Source organism: Bactrocera dorsalis, chromosome 2 (genome assembly GCF_023373825.1).
Source record: "Bactrocera dorsalis isolate Fly_Bdor chromosome 2, ASM2337382v1, whole genome shotgun sequence".
NCBI lineage: Eukaryota > Metazoa > Arthropoda > Insecta > Diptera > Tephritidae > Bactrocera > Bactrocera dorsalis.
Genome location: NC_064304.1, coordinates 367,818 through 392,578, shown reverse-complemented (window position 1 = coordinate 392,578; position 24,761 = coordinate 367,818). Strand labels below are relative to the sequence as shown.

General features: G+C 33.5%; 3 protein-coding genes across 12 annotated transcripts in view; 1 reads left to right on the top strand and 2 right to left on the bottom strand.

Annotated features, from left to right (window-relative positions):
• Positions 1-2,963: 2,963 nt before the first annotated feature.
• LOC105223538 (protein UBASH3A homolog) lies at positions 2,964-9,152 on the bottom strand. Of its 7 annotated transcripts, none has more exons than XM_019989432.3 (11): positions 9,023-9,152; positions 8,822-8,942; positions 6,847-7,087; positions 6,563-6,758; positions 6,256-6,357; positions 5,373-5,542; positions 4,883-5,213; positions 4,292-4,811; positions 4,024-4,190; positions 3,705-3,950; positions 2,964-3,630 (listed from the first exon to the last, which is right to left on the bottom strand). In XM_019989432.3, exons 2-11 carry the CDS (start codon positions 8,926-8,928, stop codon positions 3,389-3,391), a joined length of 2,322 nt encoding a protein of 773 aa, XP_019844991.1. In that variant the 5' UTR covers positions 8,929-8,942; positions 9,023-9,152; the 3' UTR covers positions 2,964-3,388. The 7 variants fall into 7 exon arrangements, with proteins under 7 accessions (XP_019844991.1, XP_011199592.1, XP_029405480.1 ...); XM_011201290.4 differs by having other exon boundaries at positions 8,822-8,939; positions 9,023-9,148; XM_029549620.2 differs by lacking the exon at positions 6,256-6,357 and having other exon boundaries at positions 8,822-8,939; positions 9,023-9,147.
• Positions 9,153-10,414: 1,262 nt separating this feature from the next.
• Positions 10,415-12,612, bottom strand: LOC105223561 (uncharacterized). Of its 2 annotated transcripts, XR_007421584.1 has the most exons (2): positions 10,596-12,612; positions 10,415-10,528 (listed from the first exon to the last, which is right to left on the bottom strand). XR_007421584.1 is itself a non-coding variant. In XM_049447728.1 (1 exon), the coding sequence occupies exon 1, from the start codon at positions 12,143-12,145 to the stop codon at positions 10,937-10,939; it is 1,209 nt and encodes a 402-aa protein (XP_049303685.1). In that variant the 5' UTR covers positions 12,146-12,612; the 3' UTR covers positions 10,538-10,936. The 2 variants fall into 2 exon arrangements, 1 of the variants encoding a protein (XP_049303685.1); XM_049447728.1 differs by lacking the exon at positions 10,415-10,528 and having other exon boundaries at positions 10,538-12,612.
• A 382-nt stretch (positions 12,613-12,994) lies between these two features.
• Positions 12,995-24,761, top strand: part of LOC105233264 (two pore potassium channel protein sup-9) — a 30,982-nt gene continuing 19,215 nt past the window's right edge. The window contains exons 1-2 of one of the 3 annotated variants that reach the window (XM_049447725.1): positions 19,060-19,185; positions 19,264-19,356. Coding sequence is in view for 1 of the 3 variants with exons in the window: in XM_049447724.1 (XP_049303681.1) it covers positions 19,059-19,185 (127 nt within the window). In the remaining 2 variants the exon portion in view is untranslated. Of the gene's footprint in view, positions 19,186-19,263; positions 19,357-24,761 lie in introns of all 3 variants that reach the window. The other 2 variants (XR_007421583.1, XM_049447724.1) reach the window with 2 other exon arrangements.

The window sequence follows — 24,761 nt, the reverse complement described above, 5'->3', positions numbered from 1 at the left end:
CGACGCGTTTATCTGTTTTAAAATGAATACATTTTGTGATTTTTTTCTATCCATAAGTTTACGTAGACCAATGATTATTTATATACATAAGTCAAAAGAAATTACAATAGTTTTAGAGGTTTTTGGCCTACAATTTGTTGCTATTATTGTCCCTAGACAACGATGTATGCTCCCCACTCAATTTCTAGTATTATTTCCGGATATTTTGACCCGCTAGGTCCATGATCTAGCTTTTTGGTCTTATTTAGATCAAATTCGATGTTTTCGAATACGATTTTCCAAAAAGTTCCAAATATTTTGAATAGGATTAATGTATGGTGATTGCTGAACCTATGGAGTTATTTTTAATTCCATAACCCTGCACGTACAAGATTAGACGGGTGTTTTGGGTCGTTATCGTGTTATAAATAGAAGTGGCCGCTATTAACAGCCGATTTAAGCACACTTAAAATTTAAATTTTTTCCTTAAAATGTTTAGAAACATGTGTTTATCTATTTTTGAAATGTACAAAAAAAAAAAAATAAATCCCCAAACAGTAGATAATGTGTTGATAAGTGCTGGTTATTATAGATGAATCGCTCCTCGTAAGCCCTACATAAGTAAGGTTAATAAAAAGAAGAGGTCGGCGATTTCTAAACAATATTTTAATAAACCGCATTGGTTTTGGGATAACATTGTGTTCACCGACGAATCAAAATTTAATATATTTGGTTCAACAAGATAACGAAAAATGTGGAGAAAGATCAATGAAAAGTCGCAAGGAAAAAATGTATTTCCACAATAGGAGTCCTGTTATGGTTTGGGGGTATGTGGCTGCATCTGGAGTTGAACATATGGATTTTTTTAGTAAAAAAATGGAAAAGCGTATTTCATAATTCGCAGTGAATTTTGTGATATTTGTATGTTTTCTGTTTCTAAATCGGCTGAAACCTTAATAAATAATTTTGTTAGTGTTCTTGATATATTGTGAAGTTGGTGAGTACTAATATTTTATTGTATTTTTGTAATTATTAGTAGGTATGTATACATTTTTTGGGATATACATATGTATGTGTCTCATCAGTATTCTTGTTGGGCTAAAAATGTCCCAGTCAGGATCCGACGCACACATTTATTGGCAACGTTTTATATCAATTAATAATTTTATAACTATTGTACAGACAAAAAATGTCAGGAGTCTTCTGATGAAGGTGAAGACTTTTCGGGTGCTAGTAGTGATGAATATAAGCATACAGATGGTGAGAAGTCTACTACTGAAAGCAGTGATGCTGAGCATATTGATCATCAAGACGAGGATGTAGGAGATAACTTACAAGAAGTTAACTCTGCATACAGTTTTTAGAATACCATTTGGTCTGCACCCAATGTGACTTTTGTCCCAAGAAAAACAGTAAGCAGCCTTCGAATTCCAGACATAGGACAACGTTTTAAATGGACTGATAATCTTTACGATATAGTCAGGAAAATTTTCACAGAAAGCCTTTTTATGCGTATTGCGCAATATACTAACGAACGAATAGAAATTTTTCGAAAGTCTAAACCGATGCATAAAAATACATACATACATACATACATATGTATACTAATGCCTACGGATATTGGAGAAATGAAGAATGTTCTTGGTTGTATGATCATTATGTCATATAATCGTCTACCATCCATTATACAGTATTTGTCCAAACATTATTCTATGGGAAGCGATGCAATGAAATCAGCTATTACCCGGGATAGATTTCAGGTATTGTCATCAAAATGTATTTTGCTTCACCTGAAAAGCCAGAGAGAGCATCTAAACTATACTATATTGAAGACGGGTTGGAGTGCCTGAAATCTCAATTTTTAAGTTCAAGTGCCAATTTTCTATGAAACAATAATATTTGCCGTTGAAGCCCACGTGGCATTAAAATGTGGCTTAGGTTTGATTTTCATACCGGCTATACCTATGACTTTTATATCTACTGCGGTAAAGAATAAGAAGTTGTCGAAGGAACTCTTGGCGAACGCCTAGTTAATAAATTAGCTGCTAAAATTCAAGAAACTGATATCACATTATGCTTCGATCGGTTCTTCACCAGTATCAACCTCCTTGAAAATTTGAATTATGCCACGTTAGGAACTGTTATGCCAAACCGTAAGAAATTGCCAGTAATTAATATTAAGCTCAACAAGGGTCAATGTATTTTCCGAGAAAGCAGCACAGTTGTAAGTAATTGTCACTGATCTGAAATGTCGACTATGGAAAAAAAAGATTCAAAACGGTAAAAAAGTTAATGTAGACTGCCCGAAATGATAAAAATAACATTTTAAAGACAGATAATGGGAGGGGTTGATCGAGCTGACCAAATAGCAGACCAAAACAAATTGGACCGGAAGTCTACCAAATGATGGAAAAAGTTTTTTATAGATTACTTATGATGTCTGTTGGAAATTCCTGGGTAATCAATTCTCAACTGGGACGAAGACAAAACCCACTCATTGATTTTATGGTAGTTTTAAAACTTCCTGTTGACTTTATGCCGCATATATCGATTGTGAGTTATTTTACAGTGCATCCTTGTGCCTAAAATTGATAAAATCAACCGAAAATTTGCCAAAGACCACATATAACTTCCCTTATGCACTTGAAGGTATTTCCCTGGATTTGACCTGGCAAAAGTGTAAGAGTATGAAATGTTCGTTTACGCCCCAACTTAGCCCTTCCTTACTTGTTTTAAATGACATTTGTTCAAATGAATCCATACATATGATTTTAAATTTATTTATGGCAATACAGGTGTTCCTAACACTTCGTTTGTAGGGAACTAGTGGAAAGAGCAATTGTTCTCAATTAAAACTTGTCAAAACTTACCTACACTCCACCATGTGTCAAAAAATACTGCCAGGCTTTGCAGCATTAAATAAAAAAGTGGCACAAATTTTTAACAGTAAAGTAGTTTTGTCTGACAAATTAAAGGCAAGGAAATATAAATAATTAATTTTATTTTATTGTACTAATAATAATCATCTCTTTAAATAATTATGTTAAACCTTTGGAATATGAGTATTTATTTTAATAAAATGGTTTGAAAAATTTTGGAAAGTTATGAATTTTGTTGTTAAGGCAAAATATGCTTAGAAGAAGCGGAAAATTTGGCATTTGCCGAGGGCGGTAAATTGTCTCTGGCCGGCCCAACTATAAATACACACGCTCTTAACTTAATAAAAACTATTAAACTAATTTATGAAAATTATTACGAATGAAATATATTTTTACCGGCACATGCCCTATAAATAACAAAATCAGTATTTTTCGCTTAGCATAATCAATAATAGCCATGTTTTTGACCTTATTTATAAAGGCTTTTCCGTAAAATGATTGGCTAACAACAATTCCCCAAAGCACGAACACTATGTGGCAGTAAGTACATTCCATTCAAATCGAGGATTTTTCGAATGTGTCACCGGTAAACATTCCGGTTCCACCAATTTCCAGACACCGTTCTCCATCTCCTCGACAGCACCTAAACTGCAGTATGGTATTTTATGTATCACTTGGCGTAATTCATTTGTGGAACGTGGTTCGGCACCAATTAATTGTCGTGTACACGTGTCAAGGGTAGTGGCATGTGCCACTATTAAAATGTTTCCCTCTACAAAATAAACAATTCAAATGAAAAGAGTCAATGTTAATTATTTCACTAAAGTTAAATGATTTATAGCTCACTTGTAGTTTCAATGATTTTTCGCAAAGTTTCATAATTACGAGTATAAAACTCTTCTGTGGTTTCCTTGACGCACTCATTCAATTTAGTGTCAGAAATGAAAGGTTGATAACTAGCATCTATGTTGTAATCAGCATCTAGCAATTCTGACTTACTCATCCAATCTGGCACACCATCTGGATACCAAGCCATCCATTCAAATAAACCCGGTTCTAGTTTAACTTTGAATTTGTTACGCAAGTGTAAACCTATATGTTTCAGGTTGTACCGAATTACAGTATTCTTATTATAGTACAGCATTAAATACTACTATATTCTAACCTTCTAATGTACTCATACATGTTTGAACACAGCGATAAGCTGGAGAGCAGTAAACATGGTCGATGCGAGCATTGCATTCAAGTAACGCTTCACCCGTCAATTTCGCTTGATATAGTCCAATGTTTGTGAGCGGTGAATCATTTTGCCAACCGTCTGGACATCTTTGCCTTTGCACACAAAAATTATTCATTACTTATTGGTAAAGCTTCTAAAGACAGTTTTTCCATTTTAATGGGGTTATGATTTTGAGACCTGCTGTCTTACCTACCTTCGTGGTAATTTCTTAGGCATATTTAAATCTTTGCGCACATAATTGTTGAATTCATCGAAACAATAAGGTATCCAAGTACCGAAGGTAAAATCAACACGTTCACCATGTCGCATTATATATAATCTACGACTCTGGTTCGGCGATGCCTCAAGGCTTGTAACTTCATTTGAACGATCGGAATTTATACTAAGCGTGTCATCTGCACGTGGCGTTGAAATACTAATCGGCTCCACCATTATCTCCATGTCTCTTCGCTTCTTTGCCACTTCCATTGCGTGTGGCGAACTAATTTCGAAGCTGGGCGTTTCTTGTTGTAAAATGCATTCAGACTGATGTTGTATATGTTGCGGTTGTGATAGTTGACTACTGTTTGGCATTGAATTGTGATTGCCTTGTACAAGTGGCAAATCTAAACAAGGTTTTAATGTTTTGCGTAAGTATTTGTCCACACTGTTCTCGGATTCCTCATTAAAAGAAGTGCCCTCTATTAATTCATGCGACAAGGCAACTATTACATCTGAAATAAGACAGAAATGGATAACAAATCTATATACGGTTAATAATGTAGAAACAAGTAGTTGCACCGACTTTGATGATGTAAGCGCTTCTCACGTTCGTCGTGATCAATAGAAATGCTGTGACCATCCACAATGTCAATTTCTTCAGCCGATATTAAAGATGGGGTCGTTGATTTAGATAACTGTACAACGCGGTGAAGTGTCCACGCGTCTGATTCAGCGGTTCGTTCAGTGTAATTCACAGGCAAGTAACCAACACTTCCCGTTAGCCAGGAAATACCCTCTGCCCAGCCATCGCTGGAATTGTCTACAGCATCCGTATTCAAATAAATATAGTCACCGATGCGCAACTCCAATTCATCGATTTCATGGGGGCTATGAGGATACACCACTTTGTGCACCTACAGAAGCGCGAAAATAGTGTTGTTTTGAATTATCAATGGTTGAAAACAGCATCAAAAAAAAAGAGGAAAAGGGAAACAAAATTTTAAAGAAAAGTTATTATAAAAGAATTAATCAAGAAAAAATATACATATATAATGGTAAATGATGCAATGTACTTGTTTTGTGGTTAGTCGTGGGTCGCGCGAATACAGACGCAGCTCCCAATTTGAGGCACAAGTTGCATTGAGTGATTCCACTAAGGTTTTCAGTGAATTAAATTGGTTCTGCGGAAACTGATATGCTAAGGTAAGATGTAGTGATTTTACGTGCGGCTCCAAAGATATTGCTAAAATATACACATATATGTACATATACTGTATTTGTAGACAAAAAAGTGGTATTAAAATTCTTATATATGTCTACGATGGCATGCGAAATTGTATATATGTATGTATTTCTATATATATATATATATATATATATTAATACTTTCAGTTTACCAAATACTTATAAACACAAAAATAATGTTCGGAATTGAGACTCCAAAACAAGTAAAACTACAGAAGCAATGAATTACAAAGAAATATAATTTCAAAGGTGGTTTCAGTATTAGAATCCAAAAATATTTGTTTATAATTTTACCCATTCTATGTTATTAGAGCTTAAATTAATTTAACACTCATTTGCTGGCCGTAATTTATCTTTTGCATAAACATCAAAACTAAAAGTTTTTTACATGGGCTAAAAATTATTCAGCTATATGCTACAATAGTCCGATCCGAACAACATATTCGTGTATTGTAGCGTTGCAATGAGCTTTAATCCGCATATACTTATGTACATAATAAATGATACAAGCAGACTGACATTGGTAAATCGACGCAGCTCATCACGCTGATCATTTATATATACAAATGTATATTTTACGTTCTTTTTTTTGATTTAAAATATATTTATGAATTTTGCACCGGATTCAGAATGCTTCTGATAAAGTGATTAAAAAATTAGGAAAGACAAATCACAAACACAATTTTCTAAAATAATTGTTATTTTTCTTACATCGACTACTACGCGGTATACAACGTGTACCAGATGAAACAGCACCGCACCATGGGAAGCAAGCAACTATTGCATCAAGCTGCTCGTATGTATCACTTATGACTTTATGAAGTTTTTTTTAGCAAAAACAATTTTTACAGTTAAGCACAATGTTACAAGTCCCAATGAAAGCGTTTTAAAAATGTATAAAAAGAGCACCAAAAATTACCATTTACATAGCTAAAAATATTTTATAATACCTCGGTCGCAAAAAATATGAGAACGAAAAATTACTAAAAATAATTTTCATACAAGAACAGTTTCATACTTGAATTGGAAACCTCTTTAACATATTGTAATGAAAGCCGTTTCATATAGTTTGCGTCATCCTCGGCTACAAAAAATCCCATAAAATTTTGACTCAAATAAGGCTCTAATTTCAATGGACGATCTAGAAGTGGTCCACTCATATCAACTACTTGTTTCAAGGCTTTAGATAGATGCAATGAACTTTCGTCAGGGGCCTTCATAAAAAGGAGAAAAATAAAAAATTGTAGATCATGATCACATCTGCAAGATTCAGATCAATATCTTTTAAATATTTATTTTTACCTTAAAAAATGAAACCAATGTGATATGTGGCACATAATTATGAGCACCATTCCAACCACACATTATCCGTGATTGCTTCCAAAATTCCTCTAGTTGATGTAAAAATGCGCCAGTAGGGCAGGCGTACAGAATATATTCTCGCGGACAATTTTCATCCAAAGTTGAATCATTAACATGCGCAAGAAGCCAATCAGAAGCGATTTGAACACCTCGATTACCAGTTGCTGCCAATGCTTTTTCTCTGTAATTAAAAAATAATATTCACATGTTGTATTATCTATATATATACACATAACACAAAAAAATATTTTCAGAAATCCCTGTTTAAGGATCAAATATCTTTGAAAAGCATATGAGCTCCACAGCTCTTAGTTATTTTTTTTTCTATAATTCATATATACCAGAGACCTGCATTGAGTATGATCGATCCAGTTTGATCAGCCTCGCTCAAAACGGTCACAACTCAGCACAGCGGTTCACAACAAAATTGTTCGATCGAGTTTCGTGCTCAAAACGAAGGAGTTCGATCAATTGATTTGATTGCTCTGCTTACTGATTAAAACTGATTGTTTGTTTCCGGTATGATGATTGGAAATGTGCATTAACAGAAAACACGATCAAGTCCAATGATGCATGAAAACTCATACATTGTTCAAGTGTGCCTTTGAATTGATTGTGATTGAACCAATCAGATCGAGAATTGCCCTGCAAATATGTATGTGCATAGTTTTTATGTACATATGTACTTATTTGTGGGTTTTAACGGAATCAAGTTGCGATGCATAAAATCCAAAACATTACTGCATATATTTCTTCATTTTTAACGCTCAAAACTAAAATTCAATTAATGCTTAAAATTAATAAACAAAGGTAATGCTTAAAATATTAGGAAACACAAATTTCAAATTTTTATCACTTCTTCATTGAGATCAACAAAAACTTAAAATTAAAAGAAGGTAATAAACTTGGTTTCTTAATCGCTAAAACTTTTAAAAAATGAATTTAAAAACAATAAAGTATCAACTGAACATGGTCCGAGCCTATTTCTTTTTTCAGTTATAATATTTCCAGCTAAAGAAAAAGAACGCTCAGCGACTGCGCTGCTGGCAGGAACCACCCGGTAACCAAACGGTATGATTGTGATCGATTCGGAATGCAAGCAGCATTCTCGAACATTCTTTGCTGCTTACACAAGGCGTTCGATCGAGAAAAATCATTACGAAACAAGCAACAGTGATTGAAACTGATTGTTCGCTTTGAGCACGCTCGCTTACGATCATTCATTTTTGTTGAAGCAAAGTTTTCCGTCACAAAAAATCTGAGTCAATGATCGGGTATGATTGAAAAAATTGTGATCGTTGCAGCTCTCTGATATATACATTATTTTCATATATACAAAATTCACAGCTTACGTGGGTCACACAATAACCGACTTTTATGCTACGAGCGAGAAGTTTAAATACATACAAAATATACTGGTCGCTAATAACTTGTTACCAGCTATCTATTTGCTACAACCTTTCCTTAAGGATCTGTGCATATGCTTTGTTCTGATTGTTAAACTGCGTAATAGTTTCAATACAGAGAAATATACGCAAGTTTCTTACTTACTGGAACTATTTATAACTAACGTAGTTGTATAAAAAATTGTATTTCTTTAAAATCGATTATTCTATATTAAGCGTCTTGTTTTAACAACTGGTTAATAAACCGTATTTATATAGCGAAATTGTTACTCAGGGTTTTGCGGTTATAATATGGATATTTTGAAAAGGCTGGTGGGTAAGAAAGAATATGGTCACATTATTGGTTATTTGCCGATACCTCTTGGTAAGTTAAGAATATATGCATATGTATGTAAATTTGTCGACTTTTATAAATATAATATCCAGTATGTATTCATAAACGTGAGTTGCTTTCAATTTGTCAATAATTATATAGAACCACTTTTTACACACTTATGATGTTAACTTACGCTCTGTGCTTGGTAAAACCCATTTGCAGTAACGTCTGCAACGGTGATAAGTGCTGCTTTGAAATTCTAGTTGGTGTCAGGTTCTTCCGCGGCGGGAGTTGAGCCATAGTTTATGTTCCTTCTTATCAAAAACAGAACAGCGGTAATGAGGTTTCAATTAAAATTAAAAATTATCCTCAAAAATTATGATTGGGTACATACAATCTAATAAATTTTGTTGTCGTACAAATTTGCAAATTTATATGATAAGATAACCTAAACCTTATTCACTTTTTCTTTCTATCGTCTACTTAATCGAAACTGTCATGTTAATGAAGCTGAAATAAATAATCCTAATAGCAGCTACCAACGTTAGATTTGTTTAAGCAAACTACGCCACAAAAGGAAGCAAGTTAAATATAAATTTTTTATTATTCATATTAAAAACTAAACATCATCCAATGTTTAAATATTTGTGTTGTGTTAAAATTAAAACATATTCCAAGAATTAACGAAATTGAAAGATAAGAATGATCCTTTGCTAATACCAATATCAACTGATTGATATTTTACTGCTGTCACTAAATAAAAGTAGCAGCGACATGATGCGTACCTAAATAAACACGTCAACGCTAAGGGTGAAATTATTCGATTTTAGCAGGGGGTTAAGAAGTAATTTTTCCTGACGCGCGTTGGTTAATACATATATAAATGAATGAAAGTATTATTAATTTGTTTGCATTTTATTTTTCTTTGATGGGTTAAATCGAGGAACAGAAAATAACAGCTATTTCATAATTTTTGACTAAAAATTATTTTGAGCGTATATGATATATCTACGTTCTCTCCCACAAGTCTGTCATTGGCATAATTGAATCATGACATAAATTCGAAACAGAGAACATATGGGGTATTCCATACCAAATCGACCACTTTTGAACCCGACCCCTTTAGATTTTGCTGAAACTTATCCATCCTTTTCTACCATTTGAAAAACATTTTTGAGAATTTTTTCAAAATATTTTGTCCAACTTCAAAAAAGTTATGATTTTTTCAAAAAAATGGCTTTTTTATTTTCAAATAGCCATAACTTTAGTAGAAATTGACTTTTGGGGACCATTTTTTTTTTTAATTTTTGTTTTCGAATGAACTTTTCGAAAAAATACACGAAAAAAATTTAACACGATCAATTATATAAAATAATCGGTAATAAACATAGCGTTGAGAATTGTAATTGTTTAAACTCATACATATGTGTATGTAATCCAACAATTGTTTTAAGCCAGAGTAAAAATTTATGATTTTATGATGCGTTATGATAAGATGCGAGTCCCCTAAATACCAACGAAATTTTTTTATCCATTTACTATACATATGTTAATAACTCTATACATGTCTGTTAATTTTAGGTCCTACAAAAATACATTTACTGATCTAAAATACTGTAGATGTTAAAAACACACAAAATGTAGGCTTGTTTTGGTTAAATATTTAATAGTGTATCTAACTATAATGACTTATTTTCTACATACATATGTACATATGTATACAAATGTCTAAGTGAACTGATTGCATTTTAGACTCACAAAATCACTTAATAAATAGGTACAATATAATTACCCAAACTGATGGGATGCAAATGTTTTACATGTAATAGTAAATTAAATAACCGAACAACCATGAAAAGGAATGTTCAGCTTGTTATTTCCTCAAGTTTCAGTATTTGATCTAAAAGGATACAACATAAAAAACTCTTTATTTTCAATTCAAACCTTGTTTAAATAATTTTACTTACATATATTTGACATGGGATTTTTTGATAAACCTTTGCAAATGACAGACACTGCAAAATACACATGAAAAAAAGTAATTTCCTTATTGTGCTCAAATATACATATGTAGTAATTATACATTCTTTGAGTTTTACAAATTTTGTATGATTCCAAAAAAATATATTTTTTTGACAGTTTAACCAAACTTTCCTTTACTCTATTAGCTGCCCTATATATATATATATATATATAACGTTTTATGTGAAAAATATCCAATTAAAATTTAAAACGTTGAGGAGAATGCAACCGTAAGTGATAACTAGATAAATATATGAATGTGTAGGGTAACTTTTTTTGTAATTTTTTAATTCCGTAGTTCAGCCATTTGCGCTTCAAAAAGAGCAGTATTTATTTTATGTTTAAGACCTAATAACACTTCACGATTCGTTATGTTGCGCATTTCATTAGATACATATTCGCCATAAGTAGTATATTCGTCGCGTATATGACCTGATGTATGAAATACTTGCGGTCCAGAATTCGGATTGGTTGGTTTATCCAGATTTCGTCCTGGCAAATTTTGCTTTTGTTGACTGCTGATTTTGATTTTGGAATTTAACAATATGTTTGTTGGATGTGTACTCGCAGATGGCGTGGACGTCATAGGCACGGAATTTTGTTGTCCGGTGCTTCCATAGAAAACACGTTTGTCCTCATGTGTCTGGTCAGCTTCATCTTCATATTCAATATCTGGGTCATTGCATGAATTATTGTGTTGAGCTTTTATAATACGCGTAGATATTGTTTGCTGATTATGAGAAATATCACAGCCATCACCTCCTGTCGAAGATGTATATGTGATTTCTTCCTCTTCCTCATGTAATTGAATAGCTTCCAATTGTTCTTCATCTCCTTCTGCGTTTATTCTATGACTATTCATTTGGTCTTCAACTTGCATTTCATTATTAAAACTTTGCTGCTCCATTGTAATAGTCATTTTTTGCTTATCATCAGCTTCATCAATATCTTTGGTAGTTTCTTCAATTAACTTTTCTAATGCGCGTGATCGACTGGTATTACGGTAATGTTTAGAGTTGCTTATGGGCTCTATCGCAATAGCAGACTTTTGATGTATTAAAAATTCTTCATTTACATTGTTATTCAAGTTCACAGAACTTCCACTGCTATCGTGATGAGTATTCGGATCTCTTATAATATATTTTGATGTCACTGTCCCATCTTCCGTAATTTCATTTTTAATACGTCCTCTCGAGAGCCGTCGAGCCATTGGAGAACTTAAAAACTGCAAGTTCTTGAATCCAAACCATTTGGAGTTGTAGGGCTCTTTACGATTCATTCGATTTATTTCGCGATGGTATTGAGTACGCAAAGTGTGGAATTTCTTCTCGATCTCGTTAACGGATATGCTTCCACCAAGACTATTACTCACTTCTATCAGAAGATTCTGTTTAATATCCTTTTTCCTATAATCATCGTGTGTCATATCCCATAGACCTCGTCTTTTACGGTATTCATTAATAAGTGTAAGTGTTCTTTCTCGCGTCCATTCCATGATTTATTGTTAATATCCACAATAAAAGTTATATAGAAATTATTATCCAAATAGTGCTCTTAAAGTTAATCTAAATCGTTAAATTTGTTGGAAAGGAGCTCGATTGTTGATAAAGGTCCCATATAAATTTTCGGCTAAGGAATATGATGTAAAATGTTCTTTAAAAATATGCTCAAATCAATCCATACGCTGATGCATATATACAGATGCTTAATTAAACAATATTTATCGGTAAACAATTTTTCATTCTCCTAAATGTTACAGTTTTGTTTTAGTCTCCATGTTTAACAATCGGGGACCCAGTTATCCACAAATTATTTTTCTCCATCTTGGGAGACTTTTTGACATTTGAATATAAATTAGAGTTACCACTGAATCAAGTTACAAATTTCTTCCTTTAGAATAGTTATAGCCCTGACAGACGAGCAAAATTAATGCGCCTTAATCAACTCTAATACGCATTGAAATTTTACGGTGACAGACGGCAGAAATGTTCATTTAGACAGCTGATAGTGAAATTTGTTTATTTTTTACAAAAAAAGTGAAATAAAGGAAAATTATTAATATAAATTTTGGTATTTTTGGAAAATCAATATAAATTTAAAGAATAATTCGTTTATTATTAACTACGTCAAAAGATAATAGAGTGAAATTAAAAGCAATAATTGATTGTAATGCAGAAAAAGTGTGCAAAAAAGTTAAGAATATTGGAAAAATGGATAGCAAATTGTACGTTGTTTATTTTCTGCCATCTAAAAATATTAAATTTTTTTTTTTTGTTAATATACTTGCACATAATTTAATTAGTAATATAAAACTGCTTACCTCTGATGCTGTAAACGCAAAAGAGGCAAAAGTGTGCAAAAAAGTTGAGAATATTGGAAAAATGGATAGCAACAGTGCGACATCTGTCAAAAAATAGCAAAAATCTGCCATTTTTGAGCAGTGTTGCCTACTCAAATTTGGTAAAATCAACCAAATGCACGGAATTCTTGTGCATTACAAACTTGCATTAACATGGGTCAAATGCGCAAATAAATGTAAATTAAGCCCGCTAATGCCTATTAGCGCTGTCGTCTGTCAGGGCTATTACTCCTCAGTTGCACGATCAAGAACCTGGTTTAAAGCACGCAGCTTGTTTAACAAATCACAAATATTTTTTGTAGGCTTCTAATGTAAAATTGACTCTTAAAATTATTAGAATGTTTAAAATAAAACTGACCAATTTATGTTGATATTTTACATACACAATAATTATTTCTCAATTTTCGTTCTTACTTTACTTTGGGTTAACATAAATGAAAACTATGTAACTACTAAACTACTAAATACCAATATATACAACAACAACTCTATCAACTAAGAATATTTACACATATACATACATACATAAGTATATCATTTTTCTTAGTTAGCTACTGTGCACTAAACTATTTATCAAAATTTATGAAAATTGAAAGCCGTGACTTGATAATCGATAATAATTTCAAGACACCATCTTCAGGGAAACCAAGTAAAATTCTTAAAAATTTTCCGTGAAATTAATAATATAATCTATGAAAATAACGAAATATTCACACTACCGACAATAGCTTGTCATTTATTTGGAAAACTATATTATCAGCAATTTTAACTTGATCGTCAACTTGCCCTACAACTGATTTTAATAGCCTCTATTTGAGTCATTTTGAGGCAAAATTTCAATTTGCGACTAGTTACTATTCACTAAACAGTCTCTAGCGTTAGTTTCAAAATATTGAGACCTGGTAGTTAGCAGGTCACAAAACTAAAAAGAGCTCTTGTCTGCCATTTTGAATATACTGTTACAAAAAGTAGTATTAAGTTGTATTTGTATTACTATATGCATCCCTGATTATGAACAATAGCTGTAGGTATATGGAATAGCATTTGTCTTGTTGTAGACATCTGGCGCCACACTGTCTGCTCGTCTAGTTAAACAATTGCTGAGTCTGGCGCCGCGACTGTCTGCTTGCGTCTGGCGCCGTATAGCCGTATGTTCTGGTAATTTCCAGACGCGATATTCTAGAAGGACACGTCGGCATCAGCGAGAAGTGCGTGGCTATATAAGCCGTGGCAGCGCCAACGTAATCAATCAGTGTTAAGAGTAAACTCCTATAGTGTAGACGAGTTGTGAAATAAAGAGTTGTTGAATTAAATTAAACAGTGTTGATTTTATTTGTCAATCCAGAGATACGAACCTAACAAAGTAAACTAGCAAGAGTAAATTCGTAACAATTGGTGTCAGAAGTGGGATTGTCAAATAATCCAAATTCAAGATGGTTAAATTCGGAGAATTGAGAATTCAGCAATTAAAAAAAGAACTGGAGGAGCGTAATTTGCCGATAAGCGGGCAAAAGGCGGATCTGCAGGCACGATTACGTGAAGCAATGGAAGCGGATGGAATTAATGTGGACGAGTTCGAATTTAATGGGCCAGAAACTTCTACAAAGGTAGAAGAAAAAGTAGAAGAACAACGAACATCATCGAGTGTGGACATGAACATGCTGTTAGTGGCTATTAAGCAAATAATAGCTGAAAATACATCACAAATAGCAGAAAATGCAGTGCAAACAGAAAATCGTCTGGCACAGCAAATAGCTGAAAATATATCACGAATAACAGAAAATGTAGTGCAAACAGAAAATCGTCTGGCACAGCAAATGACGCAAATAGCTGAAAATACATCACAGTTAGAGTCTCGCCTTACACAACAGATTACAGAAAATACTACACAAGTACAAAAACAAGTGCAAGAGAAATTTTCAAAATTTGAAGACGAATTAAGCACTTTAAAAAATGACGAAGAAAATTTAAAAGCAGAAGTTCTTCAATTAAGTAATCGTGTGCGAGAACTGCAATTGCATGGCCCTGCACCATCGACAAATAATCAAAGATTGAAGGCACCCACATTCGATGGAAGTATTCCATTTCAAATTTTCAAACTTCAGTTTGAAAAGACAGCAATGGCCAATAACTGGAATGCAGCGGACAAAGTGGCGTCCTTGTTTGTATCATTGAAAGGACCTGCGGCAGAAATCCTTCAGACTATTCCAGATTGTGAACGGGACAACTATGAGGCATTGATGAGTGCGATAGAAAGACGATATGGTAGTGAGCACCGGAAACAAATATACCAGATCGAACTGCAAAATAGGGGTCAGAAGATGAACGAGTCATTGCAAGAGTTCGCAACTGAAATAGAACGGCTGGCTCATTTGGCAAATGCAGATGCACCTGTGGATTACATTGAGAGGGTAAAAATTCAAAGCTTCATAAATGGAATTCGTGATGTGGACACCAAACGCGCCACATATGCATTGCCAAAAAGAACGTTTGCTGAAACGGTTTCGCACGCCCTCACACAGGAAACAGCTTCCCTACTAAGTAAACCAGCACACAAAGTACAAAGGGTTGAAATGGAACAACCGGCGCTGATGGAGGAAATATTGAAGACTCTGAAGACAATTGCTGCACAGCGAGTAAATACAACAGGCAGATGTTTCAACTGTGGAAAAGCGGGTCACTTTGCCCGAAATTGCAAGATAAAAGTAAACCCATCAAAATGGAAACAACCAACAGAACACCGAAAGAGGATTCACCATAAAAATGCGGATGCATTATCACATCGCCCTTGTCCACTGGAATTTAAACATTGCTCCAAATCAGAAGGAAAAGAAGGTATAATCGACGTGCGATCACTGAATATAGAACCTGAAGATGATTGGACTCCTCACCGCATCAGAATTAATCAGCTGGAGGACCCTGATCTTGCAAAACTGATAATAGCCAAAGAAAATGGGGTACGACCACCAAAGGAACAAATAAGTAACGAGAGTCCAACTGCAAAAGCATATTGGGCCCAATGGAACAGCATAAACCTCGTTAATGGATACCTTCATCGTACCTGGGAAAGCGAAGATGGCAAACATTCTCGTCTGCTGATCATAGTACCGAAGTCCATGATCCCAAAAGTATTGAAAGAATATCACAATGGACCTAGTGGAGGGCACCTTGGAATAACAAAAACTATAGAGAAGATTAAACAACGGTTCTACTGGATCGGTTGTCGAGATTCCATAGCAGAATGGATAAGTAATTGCGTAGAGTGCATGGCAGCTAAAGGTCCTAAAGCCAAAAGTCGCGGTAGGCTACAACAGTACAACGTGGGATCACCATTTGAACGAGTCGCAATGGATATTGCAGGTCCGTTTCCAACCAGTACGGCCGGAAACAAATATCTACTGGTTGTCATGGACTATTTCAGTAAATGGCCAGAAGTATATGCCTTACCAAACCAGGAAGCGAAGACAGTAGCCGAAGCGTTTGTAGAAAATTGGATAACAAGGTTCGGAGTGCCCGTCGAATTACACTCAGATCAAGGCAGGAATTTCGAATCTTCCATTTTCCAAGAAGTCTGTACATTATTGGGCATCCACAAGACACGGACAACAGCGTTACACCCACAATCAGATGGGATGGTAGAGAGATTCAACCGAACGCTCGAAGAACATCTGCGGAAAATCGTTGGTAAAGACCAACGGAATTGGGACAAGTGCATCCAGATGTTCCTGCTGGCGTATCGTTCAGCGAAGCACGAGACAACTGGTTACACGCCAGCAAAGATTATTTTCGGATCTGATCTGCGACTCCCTGCTGATCTTAAGTTTGGTACGAATCCTACAGCTGTAAGAAATGATGGAGATTATTGTTCTGCCTTAAAGGAAGAAATGAATGAATTGCATCTAATGGTAAGACAGCATACGCATCTGATGAGCAATAAGATGAAGGACCGGTTCGATCAAGCGGCAAATTCAAAAGGTTTTGAAGAAGGTGATCTGGTCCTGTTGTACAATCCACTTCGAAAGAAAGGCTTGTCCCCGAAATTGCAGACAGCCTGGGAAGGACCCTATATGGTGATGAAACGACTTAATGACGTGGTATACCGCATACAAAGAAATGGGAAAGCACGATGTAAAATGAAAGTAGTACATTTGGAGAGGCTCGCCCCATTTGGTTCAAGAGGATTTGTGCCTAATCGGGACGATTAGGCTTTAGTGGAGGGCAGTGTTACAAAAAGTAGTATTAAGTTGTATTTGTATTACTATATGCATCCCTGATTATGAACAATAGCTGTAGGTATATGGAATAGCATTTGTCTTGTTGTAGACATCTGGCGCCACACTGTCTGCTCGTCTAGTTAAACAATTGCTGAGTCTGGCGCCGCGACTGTCTGCTTGCGTCTGGCGCCGTATAGCCGTATGTTCTGGTAATTTCCAGACGCGATATTCTAGAAGGACACGTCGGCATCAGCGAGAAGTGCGTGGCTATATAAGCCGTGGCAGCGCCAACGTAATCAATCAGTGTTAAGAGTAAACTCCTATAGTGTAGACGAGTTGTGAAATAAAGAGTTGTTGAATTAAATTAAACAGTGTTGATTTTATTTGTCAATCCAGAGATACGAACCTAACAAAGTAAACTAGCAAGAGTAAATTCGTAACAATACTGAATAGAGATCATTATAGATATTAATCGATTGTCGTTTCTTTATATTTTGTAAGCAACTCAAACACGAAAAGATGAAAAATAAATAAATTTTACATAAATTTCGTAAATATTATGAAACAAAGTCAACATATATTTTTATTTTTATTGATAATTATGTTTTTTGACTATGTTATAAAAAATTTGATATTTGTTATCGACGTATTTATTTTCATTCAAGTGTAAAAACATCAGAATAGCAACATCGTCTCAAGTCTCAAAAATCGTCTCTAACTTAAAATCTCAAATTTAGAGACTTGAAACTGTCTCACATTACAGAATCGCACGGTTATAGCCCTGACAGACGAGCAAAATTAATGCGCCTTAATCAACTCTAATACGCATTGAAATTTTATGGTGACAGACGGCAGGCTTGTGCATTTAGACAGCTGATAGTGAAATTTGTTTCTTTATTAAAAAAAAAGTGAAATAAAAATGAATAAGATAAATTTTTTTTTTTGTTAATATACTTGCACATAATTTAATTAGTAATATAAAACTGCTTACCTCTGATGCTGTAAACGCAAAAGAGGCAAAAGTGTGGAAAAAAGTTAAGAATATTGGAAAAATAGATAGCAACAGTGCGACATCTGTCAATAAATAGCAAAAATCGCCCATTTTTGATCAGAGTTGCCTACTCAAATTTAGTAAAATCAACCAAATGCACGGAATTCTTATGCATTACAAACTTGCATTAACATGGGTCAAATGCACAAATAAATGTCAATTAAGCCCGCTAATGCATATTAGCGCTGTCGTCTGTCAGGGCTATTACACTTTCTGTGCAAAAATATTAATTATAACCACTACACAAAGATTTGTGAGTAAAATATTAAAAGAAGAATACAAATAAAATAAATGTTTCCCCTTTTAACGAATACATTTTTAGATTTAAAGCATTAGTCGATTTAAAAACAAGTAAAATTGTTCGAAATCAGTATTATTAAAAAAGAGCTGTACATATTATGATGTAATTATTCTTTGTTTCGTTTGCATAATATAAAGATATGGTAACGCCATTTGCTGGTATACAACTGTATTCCTTCGTTCTTGTAAAAACTATTTGTTGTTGTCTGTATAAATTGAAGTGAATGCAAAGCGAAATATTAAATAAAAGTTGTTTTTAGAGATAATTAATACAAAACAAAAAACAATACAAACAATTTAGTGAGGTCTTAATTTATGAAAAGTGTATAATATGTAGAAGTGTAAATCTCAATAATACTTAATTGAAATTGGTGAATTTATGAATTTTAAATACAAATATCTGAAAACTAAGATCGTGGGAGCTACATACATATATATATGTATATATGCATAGAAATATTTGTATATATATTAATACAATAACATGAAAAGGCAAAATGTTCGTACCCTATCCTTGGTCGTTTGTACGTTTACATATTTGCTTATTGGTGCGGCTGTATTCGACTCACTGGAATCACACACAGAAGCGAAGAGATGGGATTTTCTGCAAGGTAAATATGTTTTCTAAAACAACCTTGTTCAGGATGACATGATACGACGGGTCTCTCATTTTCCCGGGAAAATTTTAGAATAGCATCCCCCGACTTCGTGGTTAAAATGGGAGCACGATTCCGATTACTTTGGCAGAGGGGTAAAAAAAACCGAATTTCCGTATAAATGGGGTATGTACAGATAGGGGGCTTCTCCAGAGGAGGAATATCGGCTGGGATTTAGAATAGCATCCCCGGATTTCGGGAATAAAATGGGTATCAATGGAAAGGTGACGTTCTCCAGATCACGAAAATATATATATATAGTTGCCGCTGACTTATAGTTTTCGAGATATTCGCATTTAAAGTTGAAAAATTGACAACTTTTACATTGATAATTTGTGTATTGTGAGTAGCTTTTTCTCTTATATTATGCACTTTTCACTTACTAACACTTCACTATAACGTTTCTGCATATTCATTTTTTTAATATTTGTTGTAAATAAAGCTTTATTTTAATTATTTTATTTTAGTTACAATTCTCTGCATTTGCACAATGAGAAAAGTGCTGCCATGGTTATTTTTTTTGAAGCGCGGCGCGGAAAGCTTTATTACAACAAATATTAAAAAAATGAATATGCAGAAACGTTATAGTGAAGTGTTAGTAAGTGAAAAGTGCATAATATAAGAGAAAAAGCTACTCACAATACACAAATTATCAATGTAAAAGTTGTCAATTTTTCAACTTTAAATGCGAATATCTCGAAAACTATAAGTCAGCGGCAACTATATATATATATTTTCGTGATCTCGAGAACGTCACCTTTCCACTGATACCCATTTTATCCCCGAAAGCCGGGGATGCTATTCTAAATTTTACCCGGAATATCCAAAAATTATGTAAAAATAGCTAATATTTTTAAAAATATTCACGTTTAAAAATTCAAAAATTTGCACTAGGAACACATGTTATTTCACCATGTTTCACAGAATATTTTCACGTTTTTCACTCACTATGTTTAAATATACACTCTTAACATTGAAATAAGTTCACTTTTCACTTTTATTTTGTAATTTTTCAGCCAAATTTAGTAATTTAAAATCACTTACCAAATTTATGGCTGAAAAGCAATAAAATTGCAACCCTGTTGTAGTTGCCATTTTACATAAAGACATATTACGTCGTTAAATTGTTGAGAAAGGTAAATTTTAATTATATTTTATAATTTCTATATAAATTATAAAGTTTTGTTACAGTTTTTTTGTTAAAAATGTATGCAGAAGGTGCGCCAATACACAATAGCCATGCACAATAGTCATTTACAATAAATTGACTGAATCAGTCGGTCATATATCACTAGATTCTGCAATGGGTGCTCTCGTGTCCTTGTATATTTCGGTGGGCACAATTCCGATTTCTTTGGCGCCGCGATTTGAAGGTACCGTTGGAAAGAGGAAGTCCTCTTCATTAAAAAACATAGGGTCCGCAAACGCTTAGTTTAGGAGATATTCGACTTAAAGTTCAAAAATTCGAACATTTCAAGAAGCTATTTCAGCACGATAAACACACTTTATTCACATTTTTTTCTTCAAATTAATTAAATTACACTATAATCTTTAAAATAAATCCATATTTTACACTTTTAGTAGGTTTTTTACCTAAGAAATCTTTATTTTAAAAATTACTTTTTACACTCGCAGTGAGCATCATTTATATGCTAACAATTATAAGGAAATGGAGCGCTGCCATATGATAATAAGCAAATATGAGCAATTCGCTGAATTTCTCTATTTTGATATAATTCCTCTTTCTTTAATTACCAATTTTAGTTCTAATAAAAACAAGTGTGTCTATAAATTATATCTCAAATTAAAATGAGTATGAACAATCTTTCCATGCAAGTTAATACCACCAGTTCATATTACATGAACATATTGTATTTCTGTTTGGACCGCCTTAGGTGGTCCAAAAATATAACTCATAGATTGTAAGATGAATCTTTCCACTTGAAACATATGTCCTACATATGTCCTATCTCAAGTGGATTGTAGATATACTTCCTAGAATGTAAGATTAAGATTTGTATCTAGGCTTAAGCAAAATATTGTATTTAAGAAAAAGATAATAAAGAAAACGGCAGTCGACCACAGGCAGTTGCCCGTCGTTGCCCACGAAACTCAAACCAAACTGTTAATTGGCGATCCTGCCAGGAGAATCGTAAAACTCCTGTCGGACCAAAAACAAAACGCAAAAAAGTATCGCGAACTCGCGAGAAAAGAAATACAAAAATACTAGTGTGCTACTCGAAACACACTAAGCAATTAACGGCAAAATAAAAATCGCTAAGAGACATAAGAAAAAATCTCAGCGCCACAATTAAAAAAAAAAAAATTCGAGTGTTTGCCAACTGCCTATCGAACGCGCCACGTCTATACGGATTACGAGCGAAAAACAAGCTAACGTACGCGTTACAACAATTGAAAAAAAATAAAATTGAGAAACAAAAAACTACAAAAATACAAAGTGATTTCAAAATCTGAATTTAAAATCCAAAAACTGAAAGTGAAAATTTTTGAAAATTACAAACAAAGAAAATTAAGTGCGTGGATTTATAAACTATCCACATAGAAAAACCTTTCATAAAAACAAATAAATAAAAAAATTTCTGTAAATCAGAAATTTCACCAAAAAAAAAAAACAAAAACTTCTTTAATTTAAACCTCGCACACGGCCGCCAACGACGACCATTGCACAACCAACCGCCAAAATTGGACTTAAAAAGCAACAGCAGCAGCAAAGTCAACAATAGCCGCAACAGTAGTAACAGCAACAACAGCAGCAATAGCAACAGTAACAACAGCAGCAGTAGAAGCAGCAACATAAAATTAGTTGTAAGTAAGGCTTATACATATGTATTTATTAATTAAATTAAGTATACAAATTGTTTATTGTGAGTATTAATTTGCTTCATGAAACTCACAAATACATATAGTAGTATATAAAAAAGGGCAAACCCGAAAAATAACGATTATAAAAAAGAGGCGATAGGAATAAAGAATTTTTAAGAGATCAAGATAATTTTATAATTTTTCAAAATGGCGGTGAATAATTTTACTGTAGACGATATAGCTAGATTAATAGCTACACAAACCGCAAACTTAAGAACTGAGATAGCTCAGTTGAGTAATAGAATTAAAATTCTAACAGATGCGCCACACGTAACTGAGTATGAAACCCAAGGAATTAATGATTCCATAACATGTGACGAAAATTTAGACATAATAAAGTCTTTGCCAGAATTTTCCGGTAAATCCTATGTCAGCTGGAGAGAAGCTGCAAAGAATTCAATGAGCCTTTATATTGAAGGAAGTAGAAGGTATTTTGGAGCACTAACTATCCTCCGAAATAAGATTGTAGGTAATGCCAATGATATGTTAACTAATCATGGCACGGTTTTAAATTTAGAAGCAATATTTGCAAGATTAGATTTTGCTTACGCCGACAGACGACCAATTCACGTAATTGATCAAGAAATGAGCGTTATGAGACAAGGATCGACATCCTTAATTGATTATTATAATGAAGTCAATCAGAAATTGACATTACTAATAAATAAAACTATAATGACGCACGGCACCAATTCAGATATTACAAAACAATTAAATATCAAGAATCGAGAAACCGCGTTAAGAACTTTTATAACTGGTTTAAATTACCCTCTAAACCAAATACTATTTGCATTAACACCTACCGATTTGCCAAATGCCCTTGCTAAAGCACAAGAACTTCATTCAAATCAAATAAGATCGCAATTTGCTTTGCAATTTACTAAAAACAATCATGAAATTGGTTCACGAAACAAGCCTCAAATTAACCGAAGATATTCGAATTTTCAGAATAACTTAAGGTACCCCCAAACAAATAATAATTCATACCAAATGTATGCCAATCACCCAGAACCTATGGAAGTGGATCAATCAATCCAATTAACAAATAAACCCAATAATGTGCAAAGAAACCAACCACATGTGAGGAGTAACAGATATAATTGGCAGACAAATTATCAGCCAACAAATATACCAAAAAGGTCATTTGAAAGTGCACAAATAAGCACACAACCTCAACCAAAAATTGAAAGAATCAATAATATTGGTGAGAACCATTTTTTAAGGGTAAATTCCGATTTGCCGTATGTTATTAAAACCGATAAAAAAACTGGGCAAATCTTTAGAATTCTCATAGATACGGGAGCAACCAGCTCATATATACGGGCCGGAATTTATAATAATAAAAACCGTTTAGTAATTAAGAAGAAGGTTAGAACCATTCATGGTTCGACCATAATAAAATATTTTCATAATATCAATCTGTTTGGTATACAGGAACGTTTTTATGAAATTAACAATTTAGAGAGCGATCTTTTAATTGGAATTAATTTCCTAAATAAAATCGGAGCGACAATTGATATTCCGAATAGAAAATTGATTTATGGGAGTAATAAAACAGAGAAAATAAATTTTCTCAATGATTTAATTATACAAAACCCCTTGGGACAAAAAAGTCCTGAGGCACCCGTCAATGATAATATTAGCAAAAATGATACTAAGGATAGAAAAATTAATGAAGCAAAGGCTCACAACATTTTAAAAATAAATAATGTTGAAATTTCTAACGAAGTTGCTGATACGTATAACTATAATAATATCAACATTCCATTGCTAAGAGAGGATGTTATTAAAATAATAAATAAAGCTCATCAAAACGTGAACATGGATTTACCTTTTAGAACAGATATTAAAGCAGAAATTAGAACTGAGGATGACAAACCTATATGGTCCAAACAATATCCTTATTCTATATCTGCAAATAATTTTGTTAATAAGGAAATCGAAAGTTTACTCGCAAAAGGGATTATACGACATAGTAAAAGCCCGTATAATTCTCCCGTTTGGGTCGTTCCAAAAAAAGGAATAAATGAAGATGGTAGTCCGAAATTAAGACTGGTCATCGACTTTAAAAAAATTAATGAAAAAACAATAACCGACAGGTACCCAATGCCTAATCCCGAGGTGATACTTTTTAATTTGGGAGAATCAAAATACTTTTCCACAATAGATTTAGAGTCTGGATTCCATCAGATATTGATGAAAGAAAACGATATAGAAAAAACAGCATTTTCTGTAAATAACGGAAAATATGAATACCTTAGAATGCCATTTGGACTTAAAAATGCTCCAAGTATATTTCAGAGAGCAATGAATAATATTTTACATGAATTTATAGGAAAATTTTGTCACGTATATGTTGACGACATAAAAGTATATTCAAAAACTCTAAAGGAACATATATCTCATTTGAAATATATAGTACAAACCCTCGAAGAAGCCCATATGAAAATATCTATAGAAAAATCTAAATTTATAGAAACCGAGGTGGAATTTTTAGGATATGTTGTATCCCATAAAGTTATAAAAACTGATCCCAAAAAAGTAGAGACAATAAAAAATTACCCATATCCCAAGACGTTACGACAACTTAGAGGATTTTTAGGATTAACGGGATACTAGCGAAAATTTATAGGAAATTATGCAACAAT

Bases quoted from the DNA above. Each gene is read 5' to 3' on its own strand.
- LOC105223538 (XM_019989432.3), bottom strand. From the start codon at position 8,928: ATGGCTCAACTCCCGCCGCGGAAGAACCTGACACCAACTAGAATTTCA. The intron at 5,214-5,372 runs GTACATTGCATC...GCGCTTCTGTAG, and splicing joins CACGACTAACCACAAAACAA to GTGCACAAAGTGGTGTATCC. The intron at 4,191-4,291 runs GTAGGTAAGACA...TTGTGTGCAAAG, and splicing joins CCTAAGAAATTACCACGAAG to GCAAAGATGTCCAGACGGTT.
- LOC105223561 (XM_049447728.1), bottom strand. From the start codon at position 12,145: ATGGAATGGACGCGAGAAAGAACACTTACACTTATTAATGAATACCGT.